Source organism: Salmo salar, chromosome 09 (assembly GCF_965601325.2).
Source record: "Salmo salar chromosome 09, fSalSal1, whole genome shotgun sequence".
Classification (NCBI taxonomy): domain Eukaryota; kingdom Metazoa; phylum Chordata; class Actinopteri; order Salmoniformes; family Salmonidae; genus Salmo; species Salmo salar.
The window spans coordinates 72523162-72542473 of record NC_138299.1 but is presented as its reverse complement, the minus strand read 5'-3'; the positions used below and the strand labels follow the sequence as shown (position 1 = coordinate 72542473).

General features: G+C 44.7%; 2 protein-coding genes across 3 annotated transcripts; one reads left to right on the top strand and one right to left on the bottom strand.

The window, feature by feature from the left end:
- The first annotated feature begins 6066 nt into the window (after positions 1-6066).
- On the top strand, positions 6067-10180 carry LOC106611793 (signal-transducing adaptor protein 1). Its single transcript, XM_082955895.1, has 9 exons — positions 6067-6414; positions 6637-6708; positions 6813-6929; positions 7075-7131; positions 7435-7616; positions 7713-7844; positions 8073-8142; positions 8323-8425; positions 9777-10180. The coding sequence occupies exons 1-9, from the start codon at positions 6313-6315 to the stop codon at positions 9965-9967; spliced, it is 1026 nt and encodes a 341-aa protein (XP_082812021.1). The 5' UTR covers positions 6067-6312; the 3' UTR covers positions 9968-10180.
- A 505-nt stretch (positions 10181-10685) lies between these two features.
- On the bottom strand, positions 10686-19105 carry LOC106611792 (ankyrin repeat domain-containing protein 13D). 2 transcript variants are annotated; one of them, XM_014212378.3, is made up of 16 exons: positions 18526-19029; positions 18245-18380; positions 16514-16638; positions 16030-16075; positions 15726-15869; positions 15367-15556; positions 15172-15238; positions 14997-15078; positions 14845-14906; positions 14607-14737; positions 14328-14485; positions 13969-14082; positions 12072-12244; positions 11824-11912; positions 11476-11700; positions 10686-11288 (listed from the first exon to the last, which is right to left on the bottom strand). In XM_014212378.3, exons 1-16 carry the CDS (start codon positions 18607-18609, stop codon positions 11225-11227), a joined length of 1890 nt encoding a protein of 629 aa, XP_014067853.1. In that variant the 5' UTR covers positions 18610-19029; the 3' UTR covers positions 10686-11224. The 2 variants fall into 2 exon arrangements, with proteins under 2 accessions (XP_014067853.1, XP_082812020.1); XM_082955894.1 differs by lacking the exon at positions 18245-18380 and having other exon boundaries at positions 18526-19105.
- Positions 19106-19312: the final 207 nt, after the last annotated feature.

Sequence of the window (19312 nt, the reverse complement as noted above, 5' to 3'; positions counted from 1 at the left end):
CAAACTGAGCAATCGGGGGAGAAGGGCCTTGGTCAGGGAAGTGACCAAGAACCCGATGGTCACTCTGACAGAGCTCCAGAGTTCCTCTGTGGAGATGGGAGAACCTTCCAGAAGGACAACCATTTCTGCAGCACTCCACCAATCAGGCCTTTATGGTAGAGTGGCCAGATGGAAGCCACTCCTCAGTAAAAGGCATGATAGCTCGCTTGGAGTTTGCCAAGATCACCTGAAGGACTCTGACCATGAGAAACAAGATTCTCTGGTCTGATGAAACCAAGATTGAACTCTATGGCCTGAATGCCAAGTGTCACGTCTGGAGGAAACCTGGCACCATCCCTGCGGTGAAGCATGGCGGTGCCAGCATAATTCTGGGGGAATGTTTTTAGCAGCAAGGACTGGGAGACGAGTCAGGATCAAGGGAAAGATGAACGGAGCAAAGTACCGAGATCCTTAAAAAGAAAGGAGAGGACCAAGGCACTCTTCATATAATTAAAATGCCTTAATTTGTATGGCATGTTCAATATTTCTTTTTGATGACCAATTTACCCCTTTTACCAAAGAGCACCTTCTGTCTACCAAAATCTACTATTGTTTACCTTAGCAGCGCTTCCCTTCCTCATTATTTTTTCTAAAGAGAGATCCTTTATGAAAACCTGCTCAGGACCCTAGACTGGAGTGAAGGTTCACCTTCCAACAGGACAACAACCCTAAACACACAGCCAAGACAACGCAGGAGTGGCTTTGGGACAAGTCTCTGAATTTCCTTGAGTGGCACAGCCAGAGCCCAGACTTGAACCCGATTGAACGTCTCTGGAGAGACCTAAAAATAGCTGTGCAGGGACACTCCCCATCAAACCTGACAGAGCTTGAGAGGATTGTTATGAGAATTATGTTCTCAATGTTAACTTCAATTAAAATACTCAGTCTGCCACCCAGAATGTGTAAGATTCTGGTTCAATAACACAGACGGAGGCCCAGCTTACAAGAATCAGAAGTGTTTATTCACGAGGGCGCTCTGAAGTCCATTGTACAGAGACATCGATTATATACCACTCCTTATTTACGCACACACATACACACAAACATTAAGGCCCCAGATCTCTTAACACTGTAGATCATTACCCAGCTGACAATTTCATTCCTCTGAGACTAGGGAAACCCAGATGGGGACTCCCTCTCATATCTTAAACCCTCAGAGTTCAAGCTAGGGCAGGTCAACCAGTTTAACAGTACTTGGTGTTTACTTAAACACACAGACACAAATTCTTCTCTTATCCTAGTCCAACCTCGTTAGACTTAGGCTTAACCCTTTAGTTACTCATTCTACATGCTATATAGACCATATCCCTAATAGTTAAGTCTCAGGGTAGAATTATTTAATCATTACATTCAAACATATAAATCCCTTTACAAGGATCTGCAGAGATGAATGGGAGAAACTCCCCAAGTACAGGTGTGCCAAGCTTGTAGTGTCATACCCAAGAAGACCTGAGGCTGTATCGCTGCAACGGGCACTTCAACAATGTACTGAGTAAATGGTCTGAATTAGATATTTCCGTTTTTTATTTGTAATAAATTTGCACACATTTCTAAACCTGTTTTTGCTTTGTCATTATGGGGTATTGTGTGTAGATTGATTACGGGGGGACAATTTAATACATTTTAGAATAAGGCTGTAATGTAACAATGTGGAAAAAGTCAAGGGCCTCCACTGGGCCTCCACATAACATGATTGAGTGTCTAAAAGAAACAAGGCCATGGTACCAGGTAAGAAAGATTTGGTTGGGGGGCCCCACACCTTGCAGAAAAACATTTAGGTGGCCCCCCTCTTGATGCCAGAGAAACATTTTTGTATATTTCCTGCAATTCCACACATTTTGCCATGGGCGTTGGAAAAAAGTGGCAGTTTTCTGCAATTCTACTAATTTTGTCATGGGGCAGAAAGAATAAAAAATCTGCAATTTCCTGCAACTCTACCCATTTTGCCATGACTTATGACATGTTAATATATCTGAGTGACAATGACTAACAAAATCAAGGGGGTCCCCCTAGAGGTCAGGGCCCCTGGGCACGTGCCCGGTCTGTATTCGGGCATGATTACTACAAGTTTACATAGCTGGCTAGACCAGCTACCGATCTAAAAATTGTTAGCTGACTTCGATGGCTAATTGAGTGACATAAGAGAAACTGCTGATGAACAACCACATGTTTCTTAATTACACCTGGTGTATCCTACTATTCTTACTCTCAATAGTAAGTTGAGGCCCCGACTGAGTTCCAAAAATAAAAGGAACACATGGCGTGCCATAGCATCCAGGGCCGGCCCTTAATGGTACAGAAACAACCAGGGCATCATTCTGTACTTCATATGTTAGGCACTTAGGCTACTTCACACTGCCACCCTATCATGCCTGATGTCCGCAATCTTATACAGAATGCAAGAAAAACCACAAGCACACACAATGGTGTTGAATGTAATGTATGTAACACTGCACAACAGACCAATAACCTGGAAGAGACATGACATGTTAAACCCCACGCTCAAATAGACCAGGGACAATAGGGTGTTGGTGAGCCACCACAACACCCATAGGAGGAGCAGGGATTCAAATCAAATCTAACTTTATACCTCACATCCACTGAATAAAACAAGTGTAGACTTTACCGTGAAATGCTTACTTACAAGCCCTTAACCAATAGCGCAGTCCAAGAAGAATTAAAAACATATTTACGAAATAAACTAAAGTGAAAATATATATTTTTTATTTTTTTTAACTACTACGTTTTTCATAAATAAATACAACAGCAAAAAAGTAACACAATAACATAACAATAACGAGGCTATATACAGGGGGTACCGGTACCGAGTCAGTGTGCAGGGGTACAGGTTAGTTGAGGTAATTTGTACACGTAGGTAGGGGTGAAGTGACTATGCATAGATAATAAACAGTGAGTAGCAGCAGTGTACAAAACAAATGGAGGGGGGGGTCAATGTAATAGTCCGGTGGCCAGTCTTATGGGTTGGGGGTAGAAGCTGTTAAGGAGCCTTTTGGTCCTAGACTTGGCGCTCCGGTACATGGTAGCAGAGAAAACAGTCTATGACTTGGGTGAGTGGTTCTCTCTGACAATTTTATGGGCTTTCCTCTGACACCACCTATTATATAGGTCCTGGATGGCAGGAAGCTTGGCCCCAGTGATGTACTGGGCCGTACGCACTACCCTCTGTAGCGCCTTATGGTCAGATGCCGAGCCGTTGCCATACCTGGCAGTGATGCAACCGGTCAGGATGCTCTCAATGGTGCAGCTGTATAACTTTCTGAGGATCTGGGGACCCATGCCAAATTTTTCGGTCTCTTGAGGGGGAAAAGGTTTTGTCGTGCCCTCTTCACGACTGTCTTGGTGTGTTTGAACCATGATAGTTTATAGGTGATGTGGACATTTCCTGTAATCTACGATCAGCTCCTTTGTCTTGCTCAGATTGAGAGAGAGGTTGTTGTCCTGGCACCACACTGCCACTTCTCTGACCTTCTCCCTATAGCCTGTCTCATCGTTGTCGGTGATCAGGCCTACCACTGTTGTGTCGTCAGCAAACTTAATGATGGTGTTGGAGTCTTGTTTGGCCACGCAGTCATGGGTGAACAGGGAGTACCGGAGGGGACAAAGTACACACCCCTGAGGGGCCCCAGTGTTGAGGATCAGCGTGGGAGACGTGTTGTTGTTACCACCTGGGGCGGCCTGTCAGGAAGTCCAGGATCCAGTTGCAGAGGGAGGTGTTTAGTCCCAGGGTCCTTAGCTTAGAGATGAGCTTTGTGGGCACTATGGTGTTGAACACTGAGCTGTAGTCAATGAACAGCATTCTCACATAGGTGTTCCTTTTGTCCAGGTGAGAAAGGGCAGTGTGGAGTGCGATTGAGATTGCGTCATCTGTTGATCTGTTGGGGCGGTATGAGAATTGGAGTGAGTCTAGGGTATCCTGGAGGATGCTGTTGATGTGAGCCATGACCAGCCTTTCAAAGCACTTCATGCCTATGGACGTGAGTGCTACAGGGCGATAATAATTTAGGCAGGTTACCTTCGCTTCCTTGGGCACAGGGACTCTAGTGGTCTGCTTGAAACATATAGGTGTGACAGACTCAGTCAGGGAGAGGTTGAACATGTCAGTGAAGACACATGCCAGTTGGTCCGCGCATGCTTTGAGTACACGTCCTTGTAATCCATCTGGCCCCGTGGCTCACATTGGCTACCGAGAGCGTTATCACACAGTCATCCAGAACAGCTGGTGCTCTCGTGCATGCTTCAGTGTTGCTTGCCTCGAAGCGAGCATAAAAGGCATTTAGCTCGTCTGGTAGGCTCACGTCACTGGGAAGCTCGCGTCTGGGTTTCCCTTTGTAGTACGTAATAGTTTTCAAGCCTTGACACATCCGACAAGCGTCGGAGCCGGTGTAGTAGGATACAATCTTAATCCTGTATTGACGCTTTGCTTGTTTGATGGTTTGTCTGAGGGCATAGCGGGATATCTTCAAAGTGTCCAGATTAGTTTCCCGCTCCTTGAAAGCGGCAGCTCTAGCCTTTAGCTCGATGCGGATGTTGCCTGTAATCCATGGCTTTTGGTTGGGATATGTACATACGGTCACTGTGGGGACGACGTCGTCGATGCACTTATTGATGAAGCCGATGACTAAGGTGGTATACTCCTCAATGCCATTGGATGAATCCTGGAATATATTCCAGTCTGTGCTATCAAAACAGTCCTGTAGCGTAGCATCCACGTCATCTGACCACTTTTTTATTGACCGAGTCACTGGTATTTCCTATTTTAGTTTTTGCTTGAAAGCAGGAATCAGGAGGATAGAATTATGGTTAGATTTGTCAAATGGAGGGCGGGGGAGAGCTTTGTATACATCTCTGTGCGTGGAGTTAAGGTGGTCTAGAGTTTTTTTTCCTCTGGTTGCACGTGACATGCTGGTAAACATTTTGTAAAACTGATTTAAGTTTGCCTCCATTAAAGTCCCCTGCCACTAGGAGTGCCACCTCTGGGTGAACATTTTCTTGTTTGCTAATGGCCTTATAGAGTTGGTTGAGTTCGGTCTTAGTATAATAATATAGACGAGAACTCTCTTGGTAGACAGTGTGGTCTACAGCTTATCGTAAGGTACTCTACCTCAGGCAAGCAATACCTCAAGTCTTTTTTAGTATTAGACATCACGCACCAGCTGTTGTTGACAAAAATACACACCCCCACCCTTCGTCTTACCAGATTGTATAGATACTAGTGTCCAGATGAGTCCAGGCAGAGAGAGACCATCGTGCTGGGCAATACTAAAGAGATATGGAGAATAAGGCCAGGATTATAGAACAAAACACTTAAATCTAGTTCAATAACACTTTTAATATTGGTTTTATAAAATGGATCTGGCCGCAGTGTGGGAGGAGTTGGAGAGGGGAGCAAACCTGGTTTGATTGGTCTGATGGGTGATACATTTCCAGACGTGTCAGAGATTCAGGATGTTCTTTGTCTGCAATCTCCCAAAGGTGGACATGACTTCTGGGAAGAGCGCAGTTTGAAGAACGCAGTCAGTCATGTGCTCATCTAATGACATGATCTCGATCTATCCAGTTGTGTATCCCCCCCCAACTGTTTAAATACAATTCTTCATTGTTAATGGGAAGTACTGGTTTGTATACTCATTGAGGGCAGTGGTTGTTAGCCGACACATCCGGAAAAACAGTCATCCGGGAAAAAAAGTCAACACTCCAAGATAAAGCACACTTCTAAAAAATAAAGCAAAAGGAAAGTGATTATGAAAAAGGAAAATGATTATGCGGGTGCCTGTACGTGTATGTGTGTGTGTGTGTGTGTGTGTGTGTGTGTGTGTGTGTGTGTGTGTGTGTGTGTGTGTGTGTGTGTGTGTGTGTGTGTGTGTGTGTGTGTGTGTGTGTGTGTGTGTGTGTGTGTGTGTGTGTGTGTGGGGGTGTGTGTGTGTGCAGGTGCTTGCGCGTGTCAGTCCCGGGTCAAAGTGCTAAAGGGCGCCCTACCTAGTGGTGGTACATTTCTCTCAGTAAGTCACTACACTGCTTCCTCCTTTTCTAAGTCCCTATACTGACCGAGGAAGGAGGGAGAGAGGGGACGATAAGCTAAATCAATGAATCACACAGACACTTAATTATTCTGCAGGAGTAAAAGTTCTGAGTGAATTGGTTCCAGTGGTGGACTGGGTCACAGAGGGCTATCTCAGGGACCCAATTGGTCTGGGTTATAGTGAACTGAACCAGAACAAACCGACCTGACCTGAACCGGGACAAAGTGGGACCATGGCAGCATTCCCCGTAGGGGTGTACAAGAGGAGGGACACCATCACAGCTCTACCTCTGTACTATTCAGGGCACCTGCTGAAGAAATACACTGGAGAGAAAGTAAGGAGTTAGAGAATGGTGGAGTGGGAATAAGGAATCGTAGAGAGAGAATGACATAGACTGTAAGCACAAGGGAGAGAGGAGAGAATGAGAAGGATAGTGAATTTATCAAAGTTAGATTAAGAATGATGTGTTTTTACTGTATCAAGTAAAGCTGTTGGGCATGTCTCTGCTAGTGTTGAGTAGTGGGCTTCATTTTGATTCTGGTTTGACCATTTCCAGGACTTCAAGAAATGTTATGGAGAGCTCCGTGGATCTACAATCTTTCTGTACACAGACCAGATGCACGACACAGTAAGAGAATAGCTACATTCATCTAGTCTCAGTTTTATTGTACTTGAATCAAGTATTGGAATCGATCTATGGCTTGACTAATTGGATATGAAATTCCCTGTCAGTACTCAGAGAAACTGGACCTTCAGATGTTGAAGTCGATGGCGATGGATGCTCCCTATCAAAAGAACAGGTCGACCATCTACACTCTCACCCTGTCCAATGAGGAAGTGCAGCTTAAGGTAATTTATGTTACATTCAGTCATATTGCTGCCACTCCTATACATAATGTCTTACTGGTAAATAGTCATATAAAGGTTGTCACGCAATACTGCAGCCATAACAGGCATCTGGGGCAGGAGTACTAACTGTTGATATCTGATGTAGGTGGATAACCCCAACACAGGAGAGGAGTGGAGAGGCTTCATCATGACTGTGGCCACTGTAAGTATAACACACACACACACACACACACACACACACACACACACACACACACACACACACACACACACACACACACACACACACACACACACACACAGTCACCGTTAAATACTTGTTTTGACCCACATTCCTTGGAGGTAAGTAAAAAGAGAGAACTTACAGATTAAACTAAAGAGCAAAGTAAGCTTGCAATTTGTTTCACTGGTGCGTGATTACAGACAGAGAGAAAAAATATAAACCTTAGTATTATGCATCTTTTGGGGATGATGATACTGATGATGATGAGGATGTGCCCTGCAGAGGGAGATCCCCAGTAAGCTGCAACTGCTCCCAGGTCAGATACTGAGGCTGGAAGAGGTTCTGTCGGAGGAGCAGAAGAGACAGGCCCCCTGTTCTCCTCTGCCTACCAACACCTACCCTATCCGTCCCTCCTCCTCCTCCCCAGGCAACACATATGACAACACCCTCTCTGGAATCCCCCCGTGAGTATTGTCGTGTTTCTGTTCCTTTTTTAAACACTAAAATGTATTGTTCTCTCCCTGTCTCCTCTCAGCCTCATTTTCTCCTCCTCCCTCCAGCTGTTTCTTCCCTGTGTCTCGTCAGAAGGCAGAGAAGATGTTGAAAGAGAACACAGAGTACGGCAACATCATCCTCCGTCCCTCGACCGACAACACTAACTACGCCATCACCTTGAGACAGGACAACCCCAGGTCTTGAGCTTTAACACCTTACCCCCCAGCCTGACCTTTAACCGCAGACTCCAACTCCCTGTAACTCCTCTGTTACTTACAGACCTCAAGTATTTCACCGTCCACTAAACAAACCTGTATTGACAACAGCACCCTTACCCTATAAGAAAACAGTGTCTCTGGTTGAGGGAGTAGAGAGGAGACATTGGGAGTACTCTTAAGTCTTACCGGACTCTTTCTATCTTTCAGTGGCCCGGTGATGAAGAACTACAAAGTGCTTTCCATAGACACAGGCTTCGTCATAGAACTAAATTCCCCGGTGAGTCCTGCTCCTCCTCTCACCCGGATGGGCTCAAAACATAGCACTGATATGAAAGACGACAGTTCATATACGCTTACTGCCTTGACAGTCTGTCAAGTTGCTTTTGTGAAATGACATGTTTGTCGTATGCCTGCCTCCAATATGAGGTAACTTCCTAACGTATCTCTGTTTCATCAGGTGACTGTCCCTTCCCTGGCGGCGGTGCTAGATCACTTCCTGATGGAGACAGAGTTCCGTCTGGAACCATTCCTGGTTCCGCAGACCTACGACACCTGCATTGGTGAGAGAGCATCATAACTCCACAAATAACTTGATTCACCACCAATGCTCCCTCAAAAACATTTCAGCACTGAGCAAATTTCAGGTCTGCTGAGCGGAAACTTGAATGTTGTGAAAAATCTGTGCAACTTCCAGGGTGCGTTTACTGTGAACACTGAGGCTGTACCCGCTTTAATTTACAGTTTTAGACAGTGGTCAACCAGGCTACTGTGGCTATTTGATCATAATGTAGGCCTACCTGAGTGGCCTACCATCAAAAACAATGGAGAAAATGGATCACATAACATTTTACCATGGAAATAGCTGTTCTCTCATTCAGCCAACAGTAGCAGCCAATGTGTGGAGTTCAATGTAGGACTACATTCCATGAAACTTTTGAAAAGAAGATGTAGGGTTTAACATTAACCTGTTAATCCACTTTTACTTCAGACAAGGAGGTGACTGAAAATGTTGTGTTGTTTGATGCAAACAAACCACTTAAAAAAATACAATGCATTATTATTCCAATACCATTATTACAGAAAATCTGACAAATTATGCTACCCTTTGCCTATTGGATATTTATCTTATTCAAGCCTGTCTCAAAATACAACACTGCCTCTTTAAGACAAAAAAGCTCTCAAAAAAGCACTTCACCTGACTTGCTTTTCAAAGATGTCTAGAAATGTACATATTTTGTGCTCTTGTAGGAAGCAATCACTCCACCATTGCTGACTACAGATTATCTATAACTGGGCTAAGAACTCACTAACTAGCAAGGGATATGAACACGTGCACATGTGGTTACATGCAGCTCTCACTTTCATCTCAAAACAAGCAAATCTACTCAGAACCGCTCATGCTGTAAACACAGTCCAGTTCAAAGTGAATGGCACAGATCCATATATGGCAATGGCCTATTTGAATACAGGCCTACTGCATCTCTGATTGGTTACGGCGCACCCGTCGGTGTAGAGTACCAGCTGAGTTGTGCCTGTCATTGCAATAGAATCCAACTCTGGTGCGTTATGCCTACAACAAAATCTCTTGCATAGTTAGTTTTGTATAGTAACTTTAGCATCGTTCATTTTGTTTTGGTATGTTGCATTGAAAGTGGCTACTACTGCGATGATTCGATCACAGTAAAGGGCAACGTTGATAGTGTTAATTAAATAAGGGGGGAAATCTAGACAGTTGAGTAAAGTTCAATCTCGTGCTTCTCTGCGCAGACTGATATTTTTTCTGTGCAGCTGTCCCGGCACACACACGCAGCTTAAAGGGAACATTGTTCACCACTTAAGGCTAAACTTATCCCCATAATGATCATATAATTTCTCCAGTATCATACAGTGTGTATAACTTGTGCCCATCAGAGCTGCCACCCGAAAAGTCCACTTTGCCATCCAAAACGGTTCCGAGGGCAAGAGTGGCACCGATGATCCACACACAGTCCCCGGCGGGGGACACCCCTCCCTCCTATCCCATACCCCTAATTCCAAGCAAAGCCACGGAGGCAGGGAAGGAATATCAGGATGCAGATGACATATCAGGTGTGTTTCAGTAAGCTTCAGAGCATCAGTGTTGTTCACAATAGATGTGGATGAAGTCCCAGACTTGTACTTTAAACTTCTCTTCTGTCTGTCTCTACTCTCCGTCTCCCTACTCTCCAGACCCCAAACATCTGCATCAGGAGCTTCGCATAGCAGTACAGAGGAGGAAGGAACAGCTCTACACAGGGTCACCGTTTTTACGCCCTACACAAAAATAGCACACACCAACAGCAGAACCGTCAAACTGTCAGAGGAAAACGCCCTCCTCCGGTGTAATCTTGTCTAAATCACCACTAACAGCCCGTAGCTACGTCATCTACAGTATCTAGCATGGTTTTATTTCTGACATAAAGAGGTGAGGCACTATACAAGCAGGGGAGTTTGTACCGTCAAGGCAACATCCTGAAAATCCTCCTTGTGCCAATGCCAATACGTGTAGAACGGGCTTCAGTGAATGACATCTAATTCAAACTACTTTTTCAAATAAGCCCTACAAAAAGAGAAACGAATCAAGTTTAAACTGTAGTGATATGTAAATATCCTCGTTTGTATTGTTTGAATCATGCTGGCTTTTTTTTTTTTTACAGCTCATGCTTCTCTCGAGTTGAAAATAACACAATGTTATATAGATTCTGTGTAATATCATTTTGCATTAAAATTAACACTGGCTTAGATGTCTGAATGGCTCATCTTTGCACACACACATTCAGAAATGGACTACCACACAAATGCTTCAGGAACATTGAGTAAATGTATTTTCCAAGTCACAATTCTGTTTCAAACATCATTTTTTCAAATAATTATCTAATATAAGCATTTTTTGTAATCGTATGTCACTATTATTTGTTCGTATCATAGGTCAAAGGATTTTTATCACTCAAAATAATGACAGCAGGGTTGTGAAAAAGAAAGCAAAACGCAAAGTGATGTTAACGTTTCCCTCTTCATCCATCCAAAAGTATCTGCTCTCAGAGCCTCACTGCTAGTTTGACCATCTTTCCCTCCCAGCACCTCTCCCCCTCTCATTCCCACTGGACAGGCGACATCAAATATGGCAATTGCCCACGAAGTAGATTCCACCCCATTGCTTTTACCCACCTTGCGGCCAGTACCATGTCTAACTCCCTCCCTCCCTGAATTCTGTACCCGTACTCTTTCAGTGTCCCATTAAGACATCATCAAATAAACAATAAAATAATTTAACATTGCAGGATAAAAAAAAATACAATAAATTAACACGTTTGTTCCTCAGTCCTCTGCCGTCGTCGTGGCTACTTCTCTAAGAGCGAAAGCTGAAGGATCCTCTCCAGCTCCTCCGCTTCCCGTTGCCTCTCCCTGTAACAGGAAACATAAGTCAATTGGCATAGAAACTGGAAGTCAATCACCCAAAATCCTTTTCCTTCCATCCTATTAATGCCCCTCTCCATGACTATGTTCAACATTTCTAGGATGGGTTCCTCTCCTCATCCACTTGTCAGAGAACAATGGATGAACAAAGCAAGAAAACCCTTCTCTCTCTCACCTGTCCATCTTTTCCTGCTCCCTGCATGAGAGTTCCATGGCGATGCGTAGCTGCTCGTCAAAGCTGTTCACCACAGAAAACGGTCCCGGCATCCGGGGCTCAGCCACTGAGCTGTAGGAGGGAGGGGAGTTGGCTCCGGGGTCTGACGGAGAGACTGACAGGGGAGATGCGGGATCTCCTTCCTCACCACCAGCCAATGAGATCGACAGGGACTCCTGGATCGCCCTATCAGAGAGAGGTAGCGGGAGGACAATTTAAAAGTTAACGCTAGAGAGGGAAAGCCTTGTAATACATGATCTGACATGGACAAGGTGAAGGGGAAGGGGAAATGGAGGTACGATTTCTCACCTCTCCAGCTGAGAGTCGTCCTCGTACAGTGGTGACTGAATGTGCCCAGAAACAGGACGACTGTTAGTTAGAGCTTCCCATATAGTCACCTACAGAGAGAGGCATTATTATGCATGTCTTGTACTTACTGAACTTCCATGGCAATCATCAGGAAAATCTGAAGGTGATAAATATCTAAGATGTGGATCAATGACTTATATTAAACCATGGATTTGCCAGCTCTAAAACACACATATTTCCTGTCTTACCTGGTCGCTTTCTGTCCCTGCATCCAATAGGCTCTGCTGGATAGCAAACTGCAGCAAGTTATCATCCTCATCCCTCATTGGCTCGCTGCGGCCCGGACCAAGAGTGGTGTAGTCCGGGGGTGGTTGAAAAACGGAGGGGTCCACCTCGCAGTGAAAGGGAGGGGGGGCCTGCCCTGCGAGCAGATGGACGGGGAGTTAGCGTGTGTGTGTGTAGATGTATATATATATATATATATACATACAACACACACACACACACAGTTGAAGTCCGAAGTTTACATACACTTAGGTTGGAGTCATTAAAACTCATTTTTCAACCACTCCACAAATTTCTTGTTAACAAACTATAGTTTTGGCAAGTCGGTTAGGATATCTACTCTGTGCATGACAAGTAATTTTTCCAACAATTGTTTACAGACAGATTATTTCACTGTATCACAATTCCAGTGGGTCAGAAGTTTACATACACTAAGTTGACTGTGCCTTTAAACAGCTTGGAAAATTATGTCATGGCTTTAGAAGCTTCTGATAGGCTAATTGACATCATTTGAGTCAATTGGAGGTGTGGATGTATTTCAAGGCCTACCTTCAAACTCAGTGCCTCTTTGCTTGACATCATGGGAAAATCAAAAGAAATCAGCCATGACCTCAGAAAATAAATTGTAGACCTCCACAAGTCTGGTTCATCCTTGGGAGCAATTTCCAAACGCCTGAAGGTACCATGTTCATCTGTACAAACAATAGTACGCAAGTATGAACACCATGGGACCACACAGCCGTCATACCGCTCAGGAAGAAGACACGTTCTGTCTCCTAGAGATGAACGAACTTTGGTGCGAAATGTGCAAATCAATCCCAGAACAACAGCAAAGGACCTTGTGAAGATGCTGGAGGAAACAGGTACAAAAGTATCTATAAAACGAGTCCCATATCGACATAACCTGAAAGGCCGCTCAGCAAGGAAGAAGCCACTGCTCCAAAACCACCATAAAAAAGCCAGACTATGGTTTGCAACTGCACATGGGGACAAAGATTGTACTTTTTGAAGCAATGTCCAATGGTCCGATGAAACAAAAATAGAACTGTTTGGCCATAATGACCATCATTATGTTTGGAGGAAAAAGGGGGAGGCTTGCAAGTCGAAGAACACCATCCCAACCGTGAAGCACGGGGGTGGCAGCATCATGTTGTGGGGGTGCTTTGCTGCAGGAGGGACTGGTGCACTTCACAAAATAGATGGCTTCATGAGGAAGGAACATTTTGTGAATATATTGAAGCAACATCTCAAGACATCAGTCAGGAAGTTAAAGCTTGGTAGCAAATGGGTCTTCCAAATGGACAATGACCACAAGCATACTTCCAAAGTTGTGGCAAAATGGCTTAAGGACAACAAAGTCAAGGTATTGGAGTGGCCATCACAAAGCCCTGACCTCAATCCTATACAAAATATGTGGGCAGAACTGAAAAAGTGTGTGCAAGCAAGGAGGCCTACTAACCTGACTCAGTTACACCAGCTCTGTCAAGAGGAATGGGCCAAAATTCACCCAACTTATTGTGGGAAGCCTGTGGAAGGCTACCCGAAACGTTTGACCCAAGTTAAACAATTTAAAGGCAATGCTACCAAATACTAATTGAGTGTATGTAAACTTCTGACCCACTGGGAATGTGATGAAAGAAATAAAAGCTCTAATTCTCTATACTATTATTCTGACATTTCACATTCTTAAAATAAAGTGGTGATCCTAACTGACCTAAGATAAGGAATTTTTACTAGGATTAAATGTCAGGAATTGTGAAAAACTGAGTTTAAATGTATTTGGCTAAGGTGTATGTAAATGTCCGACTTCAACTGTGTGTGTATATACACATGTGCATGTGTGTGCGTGTGTGTGGTTACCAGCCTCGGGGGCCTCCTCTGGTGTGTGTACAGTGACAGAGCTGACAGGCTCATCACAGCCACACAGGTTACTGAAGGTCACTCTAGCATTCAACACATGGAACAGAGGGATCTCTGAGAGAGAAAGAAAGAGAAATGTAGAGAGAGAGAGAGAGATGTGAGGTGGGAAGGGCGAAAGAGAGAATGGAAATCTTCAAACTATCGTCACATTGTTTCAGCCTAAATTGTAAAGCGCTTCATTTTTCTTCTGATAGCACCTCCTCCTCTCAATGTCCTCTCTCTCTGGAACTGTCTGTTTCAGATCCTGACCCCAGCCTAGGAGGTATGGCCTAGGGGTCAGTTTAGGGATTAAGCCTCACCTATTTTGACAGGGAAGCCAGGGGGCAGGCTCAGGGTGATGAAATCACGTAGTTTGGCAAAGTGGGCGTTAGAGATGGCCATGAGGTCAATGATGGGCGTGACCTGCTCAGCCAATGACAGAGGGTGAGCCTCACTCAACCACAGATGGGCCTTAAACCTAGAGAAAGAGAGAGAGCGAGAGAGAGAGACACTTGCATTAAACATGGTGGGGATATTGTGCTTGACTGTGCGTTTGCTATGGTTATCCCGGTTCTCTGTTGCCACGGCAACAGTGGTACCTCTGGACCTTGCTGGTGAGCTCCACGGGGCGTCCGATGTCTCGTTCGTTGAGTTGGAACTCTGGGTCAAAGTATTCCTCAGCTGTGATGGCTGTGGGGTTATGGGGGCTGGCATACTGACACACATTACTCTGGGGGAGAGACAGACACACCAATTAGCACGTCCACCTGTCAGTCCATCAAAGCACCTATCCACCACATACACCATCACCTCAAGGTGTCTCTTTGTGAAACTCACCCCATTATGAGCGGTATGCTGCTCAGCTATCCCCAGGAAGGACTGAAGAGGAGTCTTGGTGCCTGGGAGGACAGGAGGGGTAGAACCAAAGTGTGGGTGTATGTATACTATGAACAAATTAAACACAGTGTTCTGTGTGTGTGAGTGTGTACCTTTGCTCTTCGACTTGTCCTGGTCCGACAGGTGCTCTGTTCTTGACCGAGTCACCAACTCCACATTAGTGGCGCTGTATACCTGAAACAAACAAAATAAAAAAATATTTTAAATGCCAACAAACACTTTTTTATGAGAAGCATTATTAAAGTCCAATAGGGTCTCTGGGCTCACCTTTGCTTCGTAGCCGCTGACTGCCTCACTCTTCTCAGAGCGCCAGCCCCAAATGCCAGACTTGTTCCTGTGCAGCAAAGAGCAGGAGAGAAGCATAACGAGAGAGACCAGGTAGGTGAGTATGTTGGCTGTGTGTGTGTGTGTGTGTGTGTGTGTGTGTGTGTGTGTGTGTGTGTGTGTGTGAGAAGTAGCTACCTCTCGAAGGCGATGTTGCGTGTGTTGAGGTGTGTGGAGACGATGGGGGAGGTGAGTCTCTGGGCGGTGTTCTCCTGGGTGGGCAGCATGGCAGCAAGGAGAGATGGGGCATCCCGCGGGGAGAGAGACAGCGGCTCGGTGTACACCACCTGCTTGTCATGGTCCACCTCCATCACCATGGCACCATTCTCTATGGAAACAACACACAAATTCCCATGGAGACAAAACACACTTATCACCATTCAACTGGTGGCTATGGAAACAACACAAACCACCATGAGGCTACCGCACATCCCAAAACAGAAATGCAACAGATGAAACGCAGCGTGGAATAACTAGCCATATCACCAGTGGCATACCTTCGCCCTTAAAGATGTAGCTGCGACGGCCCTTGAGCCAGGTCATGTGCTCGAAGCCCAGCAGAGTGGTGTCCACCCGCAGGCACGAGCCTCTCTTCCACACGCGGTACACGTCACTGGGACACACCTTGGAGACCAGGGGTACTGAGCGAGGAACGGAGGGAGGGAGATGTATAGGGGGACAGAGAATTTGTGGCATTAACACCACTGTAAACACTTCGGCGCATCACAGTGACAGTAAAATTGGGAGCTTATCATCTGTGTGGTGCTGAAACCGACCACTGGGAGAACATCGGAAACTCACCCCAACTGGTGAACTCCCATTTCATCTCCACGTAAAAATCCCGGGCCTGAAAGAGGGGAGTGTGTTTCAGGTATCTGTGCAATGGTGTATCTGATTGACAGGTGTGTTACCTTTATGTGTTATATGTGGATGAATTGAAGACTGCAAAGTGTTTTTTATTTATTTATTTTACCTTTATTTAAATAGGCAAGTCAGTTATGAACAAATTCTTATTTACAATGATGGCCTAGGAACAGTGGGTTAACTGCCTTGTTCAGGGTCAGAACGACAGATTTTTATCTTGTCAGCTCGGGGATTCGATCTAGCAAACTTTCGGTGTGTTACATTTACATTTTAGTCATTTAGCAGACACTTTTATCCAGAGTGACTTACATGAGCAATAAGGGCACCGACAGATTTTTCCCTTAGTCAGCTCTGGTATTCAAACCAGCAACCTTTCAGTTACTGGCCCCAACGCGCTTAACCGCTACGCTACCGGTCTTACCTGTCTTAGCTTGCTGAGCAGTTCTGGGATGCCAGCCAGTCTCTCTGTTGCTCGCTTGAAGTCCCTGTACTGCAGCACCAGCTGACAAAGCTCGGGGTCCCCTGTGCTCACTGCCTCCTGCAAAACTGGACATAGGATCATTGCATTTGATTTCAATCACTTTTTGACCGCACCCCTTTTGATTTGAACAACATTTTCCATACACACTTAGGCATGATAGAAATGGTCGGAAAGTAACTTTTGTACCCAAATGACAAAACATTCAAGGGCAAGAGGTGTTCAGAGTTGACCCATTTTGCATACCCCACAACACCATGAGACATCCAAGTCTTCTTCACAATATTAACGGTTGAGTTTGAAATCATTTAAAAAAGGTTACAAACAGGGTTGTCAAACTATTTGATAATTTATTGAAAAGCATTTTTTAAAATAAAAATTGGACCTTTAATGGGTGAACTTCAAGTAGCCATACCTTCAAAATCAGTTCGTTGTCATACCTCCCTTGGCGTTCTGGAGAATTTTGTATTGGCCAAAATGGTTTGAATGGACCGCTGATTTTTATTGGATGTTACATTTCAACAACCCTCCCCAACATGCCCATTGGTGCTATGAGTTCATCCCTTTTTTCAGACCCGGTAGGACACATTTTATGGAAGAAAACCTGGAGGAAAAAATGAATTATGTTTTGCCAGAAGTGTGCTCTATGCACAAAAATCGACATATTTTGAATAGGTTTTAAAATAAGCGATTTCCCAGCCACTCTCATGCACTGTCCCCAGTGGAGGCTGGTGGGAGGAGCTATAGGAGGACAGGCTCATTGTAATGGCTGGAATGGAACGGTATCAAACACATGGAATCCACGTTTGACTCTGTTCCATTAATTCCATTCCAGCCATTAATGAGCCCATCCTCCTTTAGCTTGTTACACCAGCTCCACCCAAGCAAGGCATTTGATTGGTTTGACGTGTTGCGAGGTGTCACTGATTTACAGCGGGCTCCTACCCCTATTTAGCAAATTTTCTACCATGGACTTCACATGTAGGGAAGCCTGGTTTTCAATGAGGGTATTAAGAACCTCATCTACATAATCTGTGGTGTTTGTGTTGTGCCCGCCCTCAGTTAAGACAGCGTATTTCAAAGCATAGAAATATATTTCATAGAATGGACTTACAGTATCCCTTCAGACCACTGCAATGTAGCTGGTACACCATTGAAATGTTAATTGAATTGACATTTTAACTTCCAATTACTTACACAAAAATGGCTGCTGGTTCACCTACAGTTGTATGTCATCTTAAATGGGAATGTCTATTCTATTATCTATATTTCAATAGATTTCCTATGGAAGAACGACAGTATTATATTCTAATTCAAGTCAACATTATCTGATGTGTGGACCTCCAATGATCTTTGTGGTACCATAGGCTTCAAGGAGAGTAGGGCAGCTAAACGCCCTTTGAAAACCTTTATCTCCTGAATGTTTTGGCATTCAGGTCCAAAAAGTCACTTTCTGACAACTTCTACCATGGGCAAATATAAATATGTATAGAAAGTTTCGTTCAAACCAAAAGGTGTGCGGTCAAAACGTAATTCAATTCAAATGGAACGACCCCACAGACACACGACATTAACCCACATAGCTATCCTTCAAACAGACTGCAATATAAATGACCCTGCTTTGTTTATGGAGAACACTATTCTTCCCAGTCATTCCTCAGTTTATACACTCACTAGTCCAATTCTGCGCGTTGCAGTGCGTCGGGTCTGCGCAGTGTCTGAGCAGCACACGGGTGGATTCAAGGTGGCCCAGACACACCGCCAGCTCTAGCGGGGTGCGCCCCCGCGGGTCTAAACGCTCCACATTCTCCTGTGGAAAAACAGCCCTGGTGGGTCATGAAAGCTGGGCACGCCTCTCAGCGGTGCGGCAACGGTACGCGCAGCTGTTCAAATCAAAACATTCATGGTTGAACAAAAAGAAAAGAAAGTGATGTTGCTACCCCCGGTTGACCTACCTCGTTTTGCTGTAGTTCCCGTTCAAGCTCAATGTATTGGTTGTTCCAAACCAGAAAATGTAAAGGAAACGCCTCTTGAGCCATTGTTTATCGGTAGCTAGCTGCTAGCAAGCTAATGATGTTACCTAGCAACTTGCTAGCCAGCTTTCAGTGTTTCACGTCTCAGCAGCAAACTTGTGATTTCCAGCGATAAGAAACGTGGAAGCACACGTGCACAAAAAAATAATAATAATCGCAGGCTAGCAATATTCTACGGGATAAAACTGGTAACTAGCAAAGTAGCTAACGTTATTAGCGAGAAGCTATGAGTATGTACCGTTTGAAATACATGGCTAGCTAGCTCTCTTCTACCCATTAGTCAGGTAAGCTAGCTAACTGGCTAAAATCATGACAGTACTTGACTAAAATCATGACAGTTCTTATTTTCCATTCCAGCTTGCTGGTTAGCTAGCAAGCTGACTGGCTGACATTGCACGCCTGACCATGTCAACCATTAGTCTCGCAATGCCGATTGTAACAAACGATGGACTCAAGTCCTGACGATGTGCTAACTAGCAACTCCTGTCGCCCTCTCGCTTTCGCGATTGATTTTTTTCTGATCCTGTGCTGTCAAAATAATAGACCAATATACGGCCTATTTGGATTTCACATCCAGGTCACTCGAGTCGATGATATCCCCGATGATATCAATGTGTCTTTTCGGTGTTCATATTCCAATCGCAATATTTCTTCTTAACAAAAACAGACCGCAGCATCTGCGACAAAAAGCACCCCAGTTTGTATTATT